At 35.9% G+C, this 16,886-nt stretch overlaps 2 protein-coding genes and 1 non-coding gene across 3 annotated transcripts; 2 read left to right on the top strand and 1 right to left on the bottom strand.

The window, feature by feature from the left end:
- The first annotated feature begins 7,300 nt into the window (after positions 1-7,300).
- Positions 7,301-12,302, top strand: LOC132165240 (Tetratricopeptide repeat (TPR)-like superfamily protein). The gene is made up of 4 exons (XM_059575723.2): positions 7,301-8,057; positions 10,443-10,589; positions 10,808-10,888; positions 11,821-12,302. Exons 1-4 carry the CDS (start codon positions 7,395-7,397, stop codon positions 12,001-12,003), a joined length of 1,074 nt encoding a protein of 357 aa, XP_059431706.2. The 5' UTR covers positions 7,301-7,394; the 3' UTR covers positions 12,004-12,302.
- LOC148583145 (violaxanthin de-epoxidase-like protein) lies at positions 11,913-16,013 on the top strand. The gene is made up of 3 exons (XM_059575722.2): positions 11,913-11,999; positions 13,941-14,266; positions 14,412-16,013. Exons 2-3 carry the CDS (start codon positions 13,964-13,966, stop codon positions 15,714-15,716), a joined length of 1,608 nt encoding a protein of 535 aa, XP_059431705.2. The 5' UTR covers positions 11,913-11,999; positions 13,941-13,963; the 3' UTR covers positions 15,717-16,013.
- Positions 16,014-16,228: 215 nt separating this feature from the next.
- Positions 16,229-16,299, bottom strand: TRNAG-GCC (transfer RNA glycine (anticodon GCC)). Its single transcript has one exon. It is a non-coding gene; the product is annotated as a tRNA-Gly (tRNA).
- Between the last annotated feature and the right edge of the window lie 587 nt (positions 16,300-16,886).

The raw sequence follows: 16,886 nt of genomic DNA, 5'->3' as shown, positions 1-16,886 counted from the left end.
ATAATAAAGAAAATCTTAAGATCTCTACCTGCGAGGTTTATACCTCAGATTATTGCTACACAACAGAGTAAAGATCTAGAGTCAATGAGAGTAGAGGAACTTGTTGGTTCTCTTCAGACATTTGAACTCATGTTACCTAAGCCCAAAAGCTCAAAAAATCTTGCTCTTAAGATCAAGGCTGCTAAAGGTAAATCTGTAGTTCACTCTTATGAGGATTCTGGAGATGATGAAGAAATAGCTATTATTGCTGGGAAGTTTAGAAATTTTTTCAAAAACAATGGAAATTTTAGAAGTAGGGAATCTAAAAATTCTGTGAATCCTAGTTATGAGGTTAGAGATAATTATGAAAGCAAAAATGATGAAAATCAGAAAGATAAATTATCTCGTGGTCGTAAGTATCATGAATGTAGTGGTATTGGTCATATTCGTGCTGATTGTGGAAATTTGATAAATTCTAAAAGCAAGGCCTTTAATGTGACTCAAAGTGATGAGTCAGACAATGAGGAAAAAGCTGAAAATGTTGCTAATTATGTAGCTTTTGGGGTTTCTTATGATAGTGAACATGAGGCTAGTGAGTCTAACTCTCTAGATAGTGAACATGACATATGTGATAATGAATCAGAAGAGGAGGGTGATCTGCAAAATGCTTATAATAATATATTTTTGGAATGCATTAAATTGAAGAAGTTAAATAAGCAACACTTGCAGAAACTCAAAGATGTTAATCTTGAAAATGATCAACTTTCTATTGCCTTAACTGATTCACATGTTATTCATAATACCTTGATGTCTGAAAATCACATGTTAATTGCCAAAGTGAAATCCTTAGAGAATGAGCTTAATGAGTCAAGAAATCATCTGAAAACATTCTATAGTGAAAAGCTAAATCACATGTTGCATAATCAGAAACATTTGTTTGATAGAACTGGATTAGGCTTTGATAAATCTGTTGATTCTTCTACTAATGCTGCTTCTCCTTCAAAGTTAATTTTTGTGAAACCAGTTTGTAAAGAAGAAAGCTTGACTAAGAAGAAGGAAATGTATCATCCAGTTTCAAGAGGTGAGAAAGGTAAGGGAATTCTAACTGATTCCTATGTGTCTCGTTCTACACTGAGATGTGCTCATATGCCAAGGAACCAACCTTCTCAAAGGTTCATTCCTACATGTCATCACTGTGGTAAGATTGGGCATATTCGCCCTAATTGTTTTCAGTTAAATAATCATGATTCAAATAGAGACTATTTTCGTTCTAGGGATAGTCATGAGGAATTATTTAACATGCTAAGGGGTATTATTACCCAGTTAAATGACTTGGACAAGAGTCGCACTTCTGTTCCCAAAATGAAGAAAGTTTGGGTTAAGAAGGTTGATACCGTTCACTCGTTGAGGGGGAGTGGTATTGGACTCACCTAGTTTAGGTGGGCACATTGCATGCCTAGGACAGACTTTGCTTATATATATATATGTGTGTGTGTCCTAGCGTCATAGTTTGTTGGGTGTTTGTTTTTTGGTTTAAATTTTTTGTTGTTGTTTGTGTTTAGTTTCTTTTAACATGTTTTGTTTTGTGTGCATTTAAAAAAAAAAATCAAAAAGACAAAAATATTTTAATTTGGTTGTTTTTCTTTTCTCTCTTTTGTCTTATGTACCCAGATAGTCCATTAATTTCTCATATTGCTTTCATGGATTTAATTCCTTGCATCTTGGAATATTCTAAATATGCAAAAAAAAAAAAAAAAAAAAAAAAAAAATTGTTACAATGGACTTGTTTTTGTGGTTACCTAAAGCTTGAGTGTATGTGGTACGTTTTACTAATGCTTATTCTTATGTACACTTAAGCTTAATTTGAGGTAATTTTTTTGAAAAGTGAGGTATGTTACATGAGGCGTTTTTGACTAGTCATATTTGTTTTTCAAATTGACCATATACTAGTTGAACCTAGGGCTTAAAAATTCCTGCATTCTTTCTTTTTGTATAAAGCACCAATTGTTTAAGGACACTCTCTCAAAGAGAAAAAGAATCAAAATAGTGAAACAAAATCAAAAGAACATGTTCCTTATGGAATGTATTTTCACTGTGTCAAACTTGTGCTGTTTTTTCAAAAGAAGATTGTATTGGATGAGAGTGGCTAGGCCCTAGTATGATAAGGTTTGACTTTTGAGAATTTACTTGTCAAAACCTCGTGTTGGTGAAACTTTCTCCTCTTTGTGTAAATTGGTATTCTTTTTCTCATTGAATGGCTTACACACACAACACACAGGCATTGGTTGAATGGAACATTTTTCTTGGCTTGGGTTAAACAATATGAGTTTCTTGCCATTTCTAGTCTCATGTATATTTTGCATATTTGGAGTATGTTTGGGATATTCATTGCTAAAATACATGAGTTGTTGATGTGTGTATCATGTGTGTTCATTTGACTTTTGAGGGGGAGAATTTTTTTTTTTTTTTTAAAAAAAAGTTTCTTATTGATTATTAAGTCTTATATTGAGGGGGAGTTTCTGTTATTCATGATCTTGCATTATCTTCATGCATTTTCCTATATGTGATCATGAATGCTTGATTATTGTTTTTCCCTATTCCACATATGCCTTGATGTTTTTATGTTAAGTGTTTCAGGAAACATGATACCTTTTGTCAATTTGTGACAAAAATGGGGAGTATAAAAATGGGGAGATGATGATGACTCGTCCGATTGATTTTGTCACCGAATTGCAAAAGGGGGAGTTTGTAAGTTCTTATTGGCTTAATTCGGTAAGCAAAATGGTGACCAAAAGTGCCAAGATTCATCATCCATTTAATTACCGTTCGGACGAGAAGAAGTGCCGTTCGGACGCTCGAAGAATTCTATTTTCCCCGAGAGCCTCGTCTGCAATCTCGTTTGCAATCCCGTCCAAACGAGCTCGATAAAGAAGAATTCCCGAGAGCCTCGTCTGTAGTCTCGTCTGAACCCCGTCCGGACGACTTTTACTAAAAAGGTCATATCTTGAGTTTTAGGCCTCTGATTGAAGCAATCTTTGTGGCGTTGGAAATCTAACTCAAGGATATACAAAGTCATGTTTCACAAGGTTTAGCTAATTCCAACGTTTACTGGGTCAAAACGGGTCATAAAGAGAAGACTACGAAGCTGGACGGAATGGCTCGTGTGCAATCTCATCCGGATGAGATTGCAGACGGCCATATGTTAAAAACACGTTCTGGCTGTGTTTTGTTGTCCCGTCCGGACGGCACATGTTCCCGTCTGGACGCCGCGTACCTGTAACAGTTTTAAATGAATATAAACTCTTTCCTAGGTCTAGGTATGATGAGACTATTATAAATACACCTTTATAGGAAGATAAAGGTACGAATTTCTGATCTAGAATTCGCCGTCGTGTGCTAAGAGAGTCTGTGACATAGAGAGTCTGTTCTCTCTCTTAGAGTGATCGTTTGTGTTTATTTGTTGATTGTTGAAGTGAAGTCAACCGGAGTTCCGGTAAAGGGAGATCACGTAGAAGGATTGTGTCAGCTGTCTCTAGAAAGGGCTACTGCGGTAGAAGGCAAGTTGGTCGCTTGTCTTATACAAGATCGTGTCAATTGCGAAGGTTTTGTAAGTATGAACGTCTTGTAATCCTTTATTCTTTTACTGAGTTAGTTGATTTCCTGAGTTTGACTGCCCCGGAGAGGTTTTACAATTAGAGAGTTCTCTAATTGGTTTCCTCTTCGTAACCAAAATATCTGTGTTCTTTATTGTTCATTGCATATCTGTTTTTGGTTAATTATTATTTGTTAGGTCAGATCTATTTCCGCATAATATTGTGTAAAACACATATACATTCAGAATATGTGTAATTTTGGTAAGATTAGGGTTTTTCAAAAATTATTTTAAAAAAATTTAATTCTGAAAATAAATATAAACATCAACATCATAATAAATACCATGTTTTATAAAACTTTCAAGATTAAGACATTTGTTTGCAAATTATCATCACCTAGTAATTTTTATTATTGAAATAAAAAAATAAAAAATTGTCCTATATTTTAAATTTTTCGAACTTACTTTAAATTGAATAAATAACTTGATCTATTATAAATAAGAAATAATCAATTCTAAGAGATTATTCAACATATTGTGTTGTCTGTCATTGATATTATCATCAAACTGTTTGTTTTTGCAAGTTATACTTTGTTTTCATGAAATACATGTTATATTTCACAAAATAGATCGGAAAAATGTTTAGTTTACATCTTTTACTCATTTATTGTCAATCTCCCTATAAGAGATGAGCAAATTCACTATTAAATATGCGAGACTACATGTGGAGCAAACGGATCCTCTCCATTTCATTTGAAATGAAGAGGAACCGGTTGGTTACTTTTGAGAGGCAAAATTGTCTATCAAAAGTAAAATTACAATTTTACCTCTCAATTTCAACCAACCAATTCCTCTCCATTTCAAATGAAATGGAGAGGATCCCATTCCACATGTAGACCCTATGTATATCTATAACAAAATTATGTTTTATAGATAAAATCATTAATCAACCACGGCAATTTGCTCCTTGACTACAACACCATAAATACAGTTTGGACTTTGTTCAATCCAAACACTATTTATGACATACTTAATGGTTTATTTAGCCAAGACAGAAGCTGCTGAATTTGCGTTTTTTTTACATGTTCAATCCTACAACTTCGCAAAAGACGCATTCTCTCTTTAATATCTTCTACAATATGTCTAAATTTGCTCTAATTTGTGTTCCCTACTTTGACCGCATTTACAATTTGTAAGGCATCTCCCTCCATAATTATATCATAGAACCCCAACTCACAGCAAAATTCCATCGCATGTAATGTTGCCAAAACTTCAGCAACAATAGGCTCTACCAAAAATTTATTTGTCAAACTTCGTGCTATCGGGACTATTTCCTCATGGTCCCATGCTATAATATCAATCCCCGTCCGCCCAAGCCCCTTATCCACAGCTACATCCCAATTAATTTTAAACATACCCATGGGTGGCTTCTTCCACATAAATTGTATTGTTGCTTGTAGAGGCCCTGCCCTTCATGCTCTTTTTCATTTACCCTTCTAAATTCATCAAGAAAGACGGTAGCTTCTCAAAATATGTGGTTATGATGAGAGAATTCACTCCCATGCATTAGAGTTTTCCTTTGAAACCATATATTTTCAGGCTACCGTCGCCATAAGTTCAGTTCAAGTTCTACCAATTCACATCTTCCCATCATCTCTTCTACCACATGGAAAAAACGTGAGTCCCTCACCAATGTCTTTTTGTAATTTTTTTTGGGCCACATCCCCAAACATCTTGTTTGGATGGTCTCCATAAAATGTGCTTGACTGTTTCGCCATCCCTCCCACATATCGGACATTGTTCATCTTGAACTACACATCTTCTCAATAAATTCATTTTGGTAGGTAGGAGATCGTGACAAGCTCTCTACATGAACATTTTAATCGCATTTTGAAAATTTTAAGTTCCAAATAGTCTTCCAAACTACATCACTGTCTTGTTGCCTGGATCCCCCACCACGCCTCAAGGCCTGCATTTCCTTCTCCATGTGATATACACTCCTAACAGAAAATTCTCCATTAGAAGTGCATCTCCAGACTAATAAATTTTTTGGTAGAGTCGGGTTTAGAGGGATTTGAAATACGACTCACGCTTCCTCCACAGTAACATTAGACTTCCACCACTTTGTGTTTGGATCAATGAGCTCCGCCACCTTAGCATCCTCCGATAAGTCCCATCTTGTAGATTGAACCATAAATGAAATTGGTGTCGGGAGCCATCTATCACCCCAAATTCGAATATCTCTACCGTCACCTACTCTCCATGCTAGTCCATTTTTTAGAACATCACAAGCTGAAAACAAGATCCACCAAGCAAATGAGGGTTGTTTCCCCAAACTGGCCTCCAAAATAGTAGTATGTGGATAATACTTTCGCCTTTATAATATTCGCAGCCAAAGAATTCAGATTTTGCAAGAGCATCCAACGTTGTTTGGCCATAAAATCACAAAATCTCTAAAGCCCATTCCCCTTGAGACTTGGAGTAGCCCATGCATTCCCAATTCATCCAATGTATTTTAGATTTATTCTCCATTTCATTGTACTCGCTGTATAAAAAATGAAAAAAAGAAAAAAGAAAAATTATAACAATTAATTGGTGATCCATGGCCATCATGATTTTTTTTTTTTTTTTTTTAAAAAAAAGAAATTATAAGAGTATGTCTTATTTATAATTTTTAGGAATATGTTTTTTTCTTTTTGTGAGACAAGAATGATGTATAATGCAATTTTCTAATAATTTGGAAAAATATTTTCTTACTTCAATTGAAAGTTTGGGAAATATATTACAAAGTATTTAATAATTTGAGTGAGATATGCATACTTTTCTCAAAATTATAAAAACAGGAAAAAGAAAGGAAAAAAAAAAAAGCACATAAATTCCATGATTAATTTTTTTAAAAAAGAGGATAAAGAAAGATGAGAGAAAAACAATAGTAAACGTCTTAATATTTCTCTTGAATAATACACATTCCACAAATTAAGGATACATTTTTTTTTTTTTTTCCTAAAACTTATATAAGATTTTAAGAAACAAAAATATTTATTTAGGGCAAAGTCTGCTTAACGCCCTTAAACTACCGAGGTTTGTTACAATGCATTCCCCCACCCATCTCCCCATCATCTTCTCTCTTTAACATCTTGATTTTTTTTTTTTTTTTTAACAAAAAATAAACAAAAAAAAAAAAAAAAAATCAAAGAGAGAGGAGATTGTGGGGAGATGGGCGGGAGAATGCAAAAAAACATTTGCCTAAATTATCACTCTAATGATAATTTACTCATAAACTATCAATTACGACAATTTACCCCTCAAACTACTAAAACAATGACAATGCACCCCTCAATGCTAGCAAAATGATGAAATTACCCTTATAAAATTTTCAATAAAACAAAAATATCCTTAATTTTTTTTTAAAAATTAAATTTTCGTATTTTTGTTTTTATTTTAGTAAGGGTAATTTTGTCATTTTTTTAAAATTAGGAGTACATTGTTATTATTTTGATAGTTTAAGGGATAAATTGTTATAATTGATAATTTGAGAGGTAGAATGTCATTGGGTGGTAGTTTGAGGGGCTAATTGGATTTACCCATTTATCTATTTATTAAACTATTTGCTATTTGCATTCACCCCTCTCCGGCTCTCCCTCTATTTTATGCCGGGGCCGATTCACTTGCATCTTCCACTTCTCCGACAGACTCCAATACACACACCGTTGCCGTCTCACTCTCCCCAAACATCGAAGTCTCTGAACCCCATCTAAGAAATGGGCGATCTTGCTGTATTCTTCTAACCACTTGTTTTCCCACCATTCAACTTGGCTCAAGAATGGGTTCAACTTCAATCGCTGCTTCCAATTTACTTACCCACAGGCTTGGCAAGTCACTCAAACCGCCGCCGCCATTCATCAATTCACCCTGTTTACACAAGCCACTCTGTCGCCCAACGCTCCCATTTCAACAAACCAAACTTCATGTATCTTCAGGACACTCTCAATCCCTCAGTTTTAGCGTACCCACTTCGAAAGTCTCACATTTGGATAATTCTTTTTCACCCCAGAAGTTTTTCTCTACGTTTTTGTCAGAAAAGATAGTTGTTTTTCTGATTGGGTCATTTATTTTTATGGGGTTCTGTAAAAATCGAGCAGCTATAGCATTACCTGCTCAAACAAGTAGTTTTAGTGCAAATATGGAGGAAATGAGAGATACCCAGAAAAGGGAGAGTCAGGAAGAGAAGATGTACGAGGAGCTTTTGGAGAAGGACCCAAGAAATGTTGAGGCTTTGAAGGTGGTTTTATATGGGAAAATGAGGAGAGGGAAGACTAAAGAGGCTGTGAAGTATGTGGAGAGGTTGATTGACCAAGAGCCAGACGAGGTCGAGTGGAGGCTTTTGATGGCGCTTTGTTACGAGACGATGGGGCAGTTGAGTAAAGCTAAGAGTTTGTTCGAGGAAATCTTGGAGAAGAGGCCGCTCTTGCTTAGAGCTTTACATGTATGATTCATCGCTTGATTATTTTCGTTTAATTTTTTGTTTTGCTTGGAAGTTTTTTAAATGTTGATGCCGTATACATACATATGCTTTGTGATTATATCGGTGTATCATGTATAATTAGTTATATGTATTCAGAATCGATTGGACATATCACTTTAAGCTGTGTTGGATGTTTGAAACTTATGAAAGTGGAGTCAAATTTGAGATAGATGAGTGGAGAATAATTACTTTGTTGGTAGGCAACATACTTGAGAGCGTTTCTGGTTGGTTGAAGAAGTTGAGTGGATATATTTCTCTTCTTCTCACTATCTTCATATACTCGGTCTGAAGTGAGAAAATGTTTGTTCAATCTCAGGACAACGGTTCTTGCTTGGAGATCGTAGCCTAATGAGTTTTAGATGTAGATGATCAAAACCTGTTCCTTTTTTTCCTTGAAGAATTATCACCGTGAGAGTTGAGGTTGAGGCAAAATCTTTGAGGGAGGATACCTACTGAAGCGAAAAAAAAAAGGGAATCTTTGGGAGTGAATGGATCCATTTCAGAGAAACTTTCGGCAGAAATCACTTTTGGTGGCTGCTAAAATGATTTTTGAGGCCCTTCATGCCCAACAAAATTACTATTTTGTAAGTCTCATGTTTCATGTTTGCAGCTTGGCAGATATACATTTTGGAGTTCTTCCGTCCGGTGAACCTAGAAGGATGTTGTTGTTCAAGTTGCATTTTTCTGGTTGGTTATTGAAACTGGTGCTCCAAAGAACGTCCTTCAATAGGGTAGCTGCTCTTCTTTTTAGTTAAAAGGGTATAGAGTGGGCATGTGCTGCTTGGGAACAGAACTAACTTTGGGACCTTCAATTTCACTTTTTCACTTTTTTTTTTTTTTTTTGTTATAGTAAATCAATCTCACTAGAAAGCTCAAAGGGATCTGCAATTTCACTTCTCACGCTACGATGATATTTGAGAATAGTTAAATTTAAATGGTCTTGTGATTGCCTCGCAAATAACATTCTGGAATCTAGTGGCCCACTGGTAGTGATTCTATTTTAAATTTTGTCTCAAAAGCCTAAGAATAGTTATTATCTTAGTAAAGCCAGTCTGCAGACAGTATGCAAAAGGTCATATCCTGTGAGCTACTTGGACTTTGAAATAGAAATGAGTTGATGTAGGTATCTGTTTCATGTTTATGATGGTTCCAATAGCCAGCCAAGGAACAGCAATTTAGTATCTCAACTAGCAAAGGTCAAATATATTGGTCTTTGGAGGCATTGGGTTAGCTTTGAAATAGGAACGAATTCAATTGCTGCTACTAGTGAAAGTGTTTAATAGAAAAAAACAATAGTTTAACCTTTTGCAGCAATGAAATGGCTTTGCTTTGTCTTGAATCCACTAGGTATGGAGAGTTATGTCCTCCTTGGTAAAGAAGTGAATGTCATTACAAGCAGGGGCAGAACCTGACATTTAAGGTTGGGGGGACAAAATTTTAAGAAGTAAAAATTTAAGGGTAAAATTTTAGTTTTGGGGGAACATTTCATAAAAAATCATAAATTTAAGGGGTAAAATTTAAAATTTTAAGGGTAATTTTAAAATTTTGGGGGGACATTACATATACAGTTCTACCCCTGATTGCAAGTATTTGTGAATGGCGATCTTTTTTTGTCTCATCCACAAATTGTTTACTCAAAAATATTGCAAGTTTGCTTTGCATGTTTTCTGAGAAGGGATTTGATCAGAGTTTTTAGTCCCCTGCTGTAGTCTTGGAAGATTCTTAGATCTTATCTTCAACAGATGTAGCATCTGGGTCATTAATCAATAGAGATGTTATTATTATTTTTTATTTAATTAGATTCAGCCCTGGTATCTAACGGGCTTAATGCATCTTGAAAAGCATTACATGGGTGGTATATACGTTATCTGTATGCAGTATATGCATACACCATAACAAATTTGTAAATGCATTATGGTACACCTGACCCGTTCAGAGGTCTTTGCTTGTGAGCAATGAAACTCAAGTCTTGGGTTATGCCTAGTTGGGTGGTTTTGTTTGCTTGATGGCGGACGGGTGGATACTCTTGGAGTGCTGTCATGTGGAAGATGGTGCCCTCTTTGCCTTTTGTGGTGCCTATGGAGGGCAAAAAATGATAGAAATTTCGAGGACCGAGAGAGGATGTTGGAGGAGCTCAAGTCCTTCTCTTATTCTCTTTTTACTCGGACAGCTGTGTTTTAAGCTTTGTTGGTGATTAGTTTTAATAATTTTCTTTTACTTTTTTTTACTCTTATTTAGGCGTTTCTCTTGTAGACTTCCTGTGTATCCGGGTTGCCTTTTTAATGATATTTCGATCACATAAAAAAAAAAAAAGTAGTGAAACTCAAAGCTGTCCTCTTCCTACAGGGTCTGGCATTGGTGATGCACAAAAACCATGAAGGCCCAGCTGTCTTGGAGATGCTGAATAAGGCTCTGGATACTGCTCAGCGTGAAAAAAGAGTCACTGAGGAGAGGAATATTAAGATTTTAATTGCACAAATGCATGTTGTAAAGGTGACGTGTAATCATTCCTTGCCGCTTAAAATATTTTGGGGGGGGGGGGGGGGGGGGGTTGGATGTCTAAACCATGGAGATTATATCCTTTTAAGGCACAAATCCATGTCATTACAAAATAAGAAAATAATGTTTAACTGGTGGGACCTATGTTATTTAGTGTTAAAAAATGTAAGATATTCTCTTTTGTAAATTAGTTTTACCTGTATGTCTTGCAGGGGGAATTGGATGAGGCCTTGAAGAAGTTTCAAGATCTTGTCAATGAGAATCCTCGAGATTTTCGGCCTTATCTGTGTCAGGTGAGGCTGTTCACACTATTTGCTTGTTGCTTCTAGTTAATATCCGGTTAATTTGATATGCAATGTTCTCTATAAGTTTTCTTTGTGGTTGAAAGTAAGTTTGTGGTTTAGATCCATGTCCTTTTGTATTGATTTAGTCAAGTCACATTGTCTACGCCATGGATGGAATTGTAGGCACCTTGATTTGTCTCTGTATTTCATGATTTTAGTCAATAATCTAGGGTACTGAGGGTTGATATATTTCATTCGCAACCACCCGTGGGCGTGAACAGAGAACAAAAATCACATGGAGAGGAAAAAGAAACTAAAAGGGGAAGAGAGATAGATGAAGCTACAGGTAGAGAGATCGAGGAAGTTAGGGGAGAGAGAGAGAGAAGGAGAATCAATTCCATGTAATTTTTATTCCATCAAAGTCTGCCTCTATTGGAGTACAAAACACAAAACACACTAGCTAATAGGACCTAAATAAAACTAGGTGGATTAATATTTCATGTCTCACCCCTTGCATCAGCGGGATGCCCCATTACTTCCAGTGAGAGGTGCAGACCCCTATTGTATTGGAATTGGAATTTTGAGTACATGTTACTTTTGATATTGCATCGTCCACATTTATTGCTAGGTTGGATAACATCTTAATACATGACAATTATTTGATTATGAAATACACTTTACTGTGGGCATTTGACACTCGCAATTCTCATTTTATTTATGAAATAAATAACTGTGTTGCGAGGATTTGCTTTTGTCTTCTGTCCAAGTTCTTATGAAAGAACCAGCATTAAGCATAAAACAAGTATCAGTGTCCAAGCACAGTGCTGATTGTCTTTTTTGAATTGATTGCAACTAATTAGTATGGAGGTTAAGCAAAAAGACGTAAAGGAAATGATTTAAAGAATATAAAAATCATTGCTGATTATGGGAATTTGTGGCAGGGAATTATCTACAGTCTGCTGGATAAACAAAAGGAAGCTGCTGAACAGTTTGAAACATATCGTGCTGTTGTGCCTAAAGAATTTCCTCAAAGGGGATTTCTGGATGATGTTGTTTTGGCAGCAAAAACCCAATCTCGGGAACAGTTTCAGAAGGAGTTTAATGCTGAATTCTTGAACAAGTAAACCATTCACAACTTTTTTTTTTATTTTTTATTTTTATCTTGGGGAATTAGAGAGGGGGTTGTCTTGCACATTATTTGTGTTGCTGGTAGCTTCTCTGTGTGCTTAGAAGGTTTGTTGTAGTTGGGGGAGAACTTCAGAAAGTGGAGGGAATACATGTGATTCTAACGGCTATGTGCCAAAGCAGTTGTGTGCAGCAGTTATGGGGACAAAGTTTAAACTGTGAAGAGAAATATATAACACTTGGCTAGGAATGGTTGCATTGAATTTGATTTGAAATTGAAGTGCTTATGTGAATTCAATTCATAAACTTAGCATTACATGACATGTTTTAAGTGGCTTACTATTTCAACCATTTAAAAAACAAAGTATAAGCTACTTAAAACACACCAGGTTAGGATTGCACTCAATTTAGATTCTATTATTTAGGTTAAAATGCGTTGGGAACCCTTGTGGTTATTGGGTATACCATAGAGGCTCCTTGAGTTTCAAAGCTTCCAAAAATGATCTAATCAAGTCCTTGTGTAATGTACTAAGGAAGCATCGAGAAATTATAAAAGTTTCTCGTGTCACTCTAAAAATAAGGTGGCTTTTAAATTACCATTTAATCAAAATTTAATAATGATCAATCACGAGCTCAATGATAATTTTAAGAGTCACATTATTCTTAGAGTGGCACAAGAGAAACTTTTAGCATTACTCGAAAATCGGAAATATCACTTGACTGTGTCACATGGTAAATTTGATTGGCAGTTTTAACCATATTTGAATGTCAAATTTTCCATTTGGTACAATTGAAGGAAAATGTCAGATGTTTCAAAGTGGAATTATTTGTTAGGAGAGGAAAAAACCCCATACCTTTTCTCCTTATTAGTTATTTGGACTCACATTTTCAATCGTCTCTCTATTTTTAATTTTTAATTTCCAATTTGTATATATCTCAAATAATTATATAAAATGAAAAAGTTGGTTCACTGATTAAAATTGTTACCCGTCAAGGTGCAGTTTAGTTGCCAAAATGTGAGTCTGAAATGAGAGGATGTTTTGGGGTTGTGTTTGAGAAATTGAGTTTTAAAGTAAAAAAAAACGTTTTTTTGGTAAAAACTTTATTTTTAAGCTTTTGTCAAAAATACGTTTTGGCACTAGTTTTTTGGACCCTTAAAAGCGCTTTTAATTTTTTTTTTTTTTTTTTTTTATCAAACGGGTACTTTTTTTCTTAAACGGACTTTTTGTAATTTTGTGTGTTGAACATACTTTTAAACTTCTCAAACGCACACTCAAATAGCCTCTAAGAGATCTTGGGTTGAATTTCGTACCAGGAGTTTTCCTGAATTATCTAATACACAGTTCTGATAGGTGGCTCTAGAAATGGGTCCAATGAGCCTTGTTTTAGTGAGGTTTTGTGTCGTTAAAAAAAAATGACATAAAATTTACTGATTGTGTTGATAAATGAGCATCCATAATAAATGCAACCGTCGCCGGAACAAAAAAGTACAATAACGGGCTAGAGGAATGTTATTGTTTTTCTTATCTTACATGAATTTTATTTTATATACCAAATGAGAGACTATTGAGGTAATTTTATTAAAACTTTTTTAAAAAATATTATCCACTTAAAATTAAAAAAATACTAGAAAAATACCAAAAATAAAAAACCGTAATATTTCTTGTTGTCAGGTTATTATCAGAGCAATTTATTGTGTCTAAAGTTCAAAATTTATTTACGGTAATAAGTTTAAATGTTTATAAACACTTGGCACTATTTTAAATAAGTTGAAAGATATTTTCTCCAACCCAATTCGAAAGAAATTTATGTCCCACCACTAAATATTAGTCACCTCGCCCTTACCATTAAAAATAAATAAATAAATAAAAAACTAATAAAAAATTAAATCCCTCCAATTCAACGGTTCTTATATCTCTCTCTTTTTTTGGTTCAGTTATGAGTTAAACCCACTAGAGCATGGCCATGGAAGCTCCACCTCGACTCCGGAAACCCATACCGGCTTTTCCACAAACTCGTCGGTTCGCAGCCTTTCGAATCGGTTTAACTCCATTTCACCACCGCCCTCGGTCTCCGGTTCCCCAGCTTCGGAGAACCGCTCTCCGCGCACCAACTATTTTCCGGTCGGCGGTTTCTGAAGCGAAGGAGATTGCGGTGACGGAGGGGCTCCCGGAGCCGCCGGTGAGAATAGTGGCCTTCGTGGGCGAGGGAAGCGTCAGCCCTCTAAACCTCGCACCCTGGCAAGAAGTCATGCTCCACACTGTAAGTACCGACTTCGAAAAAAGCAAAATTGAAATTCGCTCTCACATTGATAGGTTTTGCCGTTTTGGTAAGCTGAAATTCGAAGAAAATTTGTGAAATTGTGAAATGGGTTTACACAATTTTCTGACACTGTTTTTGTAATCAGGCAAAACGATTGAAATGGGTTGATGAAGGGTATGAAATGCTTGTATTTACTGATTGTGTTTGTCAATCTGATGATGATAATGCTCAAACGAGTATGCGAAGGGAATTAAGTCGTGCGGATATTTTGGTTAATGTTGCTGTAACAAATGAAGTATCAGTCATGTGGATAGAGGGCAACAGTAAATCTGTCCAAAATATAATCTGCTTTGATTCGTCCCACAGGTTAGAAAACAAATTAGGAGGGTCTTATGTTGAAATTGAAAGAAAAGTGAATTTTTTTGACAAAATAGTTGGGTTTTCGGGTTCGAATGAATCCGTGGAAGTTGTCCGGACTGTATCGGAGGCATGGGATCGGCATAATTCTGATGATATAAGGTTCTGTTTGCTGGTGATAATCAATGCTTATATAAGACCAGTTCCAATCCTAAAGAATCTGAGATCAAAGGGATTGTCTACCCTGAACTGCATGGTCAAGAACTGTGGTCCTCAGATAATAAACTGCCTCTTGGATCCTAATTGTAGGAAAGCTCTGCAGTGCTTGAACCAGTGCAGTCCTGTGGACCAAGTGTGTAATTATCGGTGTATTGCTTCGTATGAGAGTCCGAATCTGGAAGCGTTTTCTCTGTGTGTATTGCAGAAGAACAATTGTCTTGAACTGGATGCGAAGATCCCTGAAAAGCCGTATGTGCCTCCCATGGTTAAGTTTCAAGGGAAGGACTTGTGTCATGAGGCTGCCGAAGATCTTTTCGTTGGCTGTTTGGGGACTTTGAATTGGAGTTGGCGTGTCGTGGCCGGCCAGAACCCGGCTTACGACCAATTTCCATGCCAGTACCAGCTATTTTATAGGGGAAAGGCAAAAGGATCATTTTGGTATGAGCCGGTTTTTCAGGTGAAAACATTGGAGGGGAAGATGGTTTGGAGGAGGAGAAAGTATCGGGTTAAGAGAGCGAAAATACCCGGGACGTTCTCCTTCAGTGTGTTGGATAATGGGGTCGTTTCGAATGAGTTTTGGACAATTGTGGATGTATCTGACGATCTTAGTTGGGGTTTGTTTCATTACAGTGGGGCTGCTCGCGCTGCCGGACAGTCGTATACAGGGGCGGTACTTGTTAGTCCAGATGGGGCATACCCAAATGACATGGAGAGGAGGAGATTAGTTTTGGCATTGGAGAAGTGTGGAATTAAAGACTGGGAGCTATATACAGTGGATAATTGTTCATGTGTAGATCCTCCATTGGGAATTCCAGAAGGTGCAAGCTTACATTCTGTGATCAAAGTTCAAGATAAGAAATGGGCCTCTGTGTAGGATTTGCTTGTAGCTTTTGCCAACTGAATTCTACTTTGGATTTGTAAAAATATAGCAAGGTTGAATAGTAAATGTTAGGTGCATCAAATTCGAGTCCAATTTCTCATATGGCTTAAGATTCCAAGCCAAGTTCTCTGCTTGCTTACTACTTTTGTTTACTCAGGTCTGTTTTGTAAACTTGTTTTGTTATTTTTGCACCAGATAGAGATGTAAAAGGAGAAGTATTTTTATGAATTAAAGATGGTACTCATTATTAATCAAAAAATAAATGGGAAGAAATTGAAATGTCCATTGTGATGCTCTGTTGCTCAATGAAAGTTTTCACTGGAAATATACGGGTTGGTTTGGGAAGGGTTCTCTTTACTTGTGTCTACTTTCTTCCTGTATAATTTGTTAATAGTTTTGAAAGTTTCTGCTTTGAAGAGTTGTGGAATAAAATAGTCACTGCTGTTTGTTAACACAACAAAAGCGAAAGCCAAAAAAAAAAAAAAAAGGTAAAAAAGTTGAGAAGATGCACCAGCCGGGAATCGAACCCGGGTCTGTACCGTGGCAGGGTACTATTCTACCACTAGACCACTGGTGCTTGTGATGCCATGTATTCCCTTAATTATATTAGATTAGTTGGCTTATTTTTCGTAAAGCAAATTTATTTTTTATATTTTCATAAAACATTTTTTGAAAAATGTTTTCGATAAAAAATTGTTTTTTTAAGAGAGTTACTAAATTTTCCAATATTAGCTTGAAATATTCAAAGTGATGCCAAAAAGACGTTTTCAACTATTTTCTCATGCCAAAATTCATCATCCAGCATTCTAAACCCAACTCAAAATCGAAAACCAATGGTAATGACTCACACCCAAAACAATCTTGAACTGGAAGACCATAATATAACCCTCAAAACTGCCGACCCACCCTTTATTTTTGGACCGTCCAACTTGTCCAGTCTCAACCTCATAGACTTATGTAAAGACCAAATCTTTTGTACCTCCCATCCTTGCCTTCATGGGTATGACAAAGTCTATGCTCCCGCGTTCTGAATCTATACACTTTAACCCGGAGATTATTATTTGAATTGATTTTCAGAAAGTAAAACATTAACGACGATGGGTGAGTCCTTGTACAGCTTCAACAGCAGCTTCTTGTAAGATTGGATGTAGATAAAAATGACAT

Source organism: Corylus avellana, chromosome 11 (genome assembly GCF_965113065.1).
Source record: "Corylus avellana chromosome 11, dhCorAvel1.hap1.2, whole genome shotgun sequence".
NCBI classification, from domain to species: Eukaryota; Viridiplantae; Streptophyta; class Magnoliopsida; order Fagales; family Betulaceae; genus Corylus; species Corylus avellana.
The sequence above is the reverse complement of the archived record's forward strand: the minus strand, read 5'-3'. Positions and strand labels throughout refer to the sequence as shown.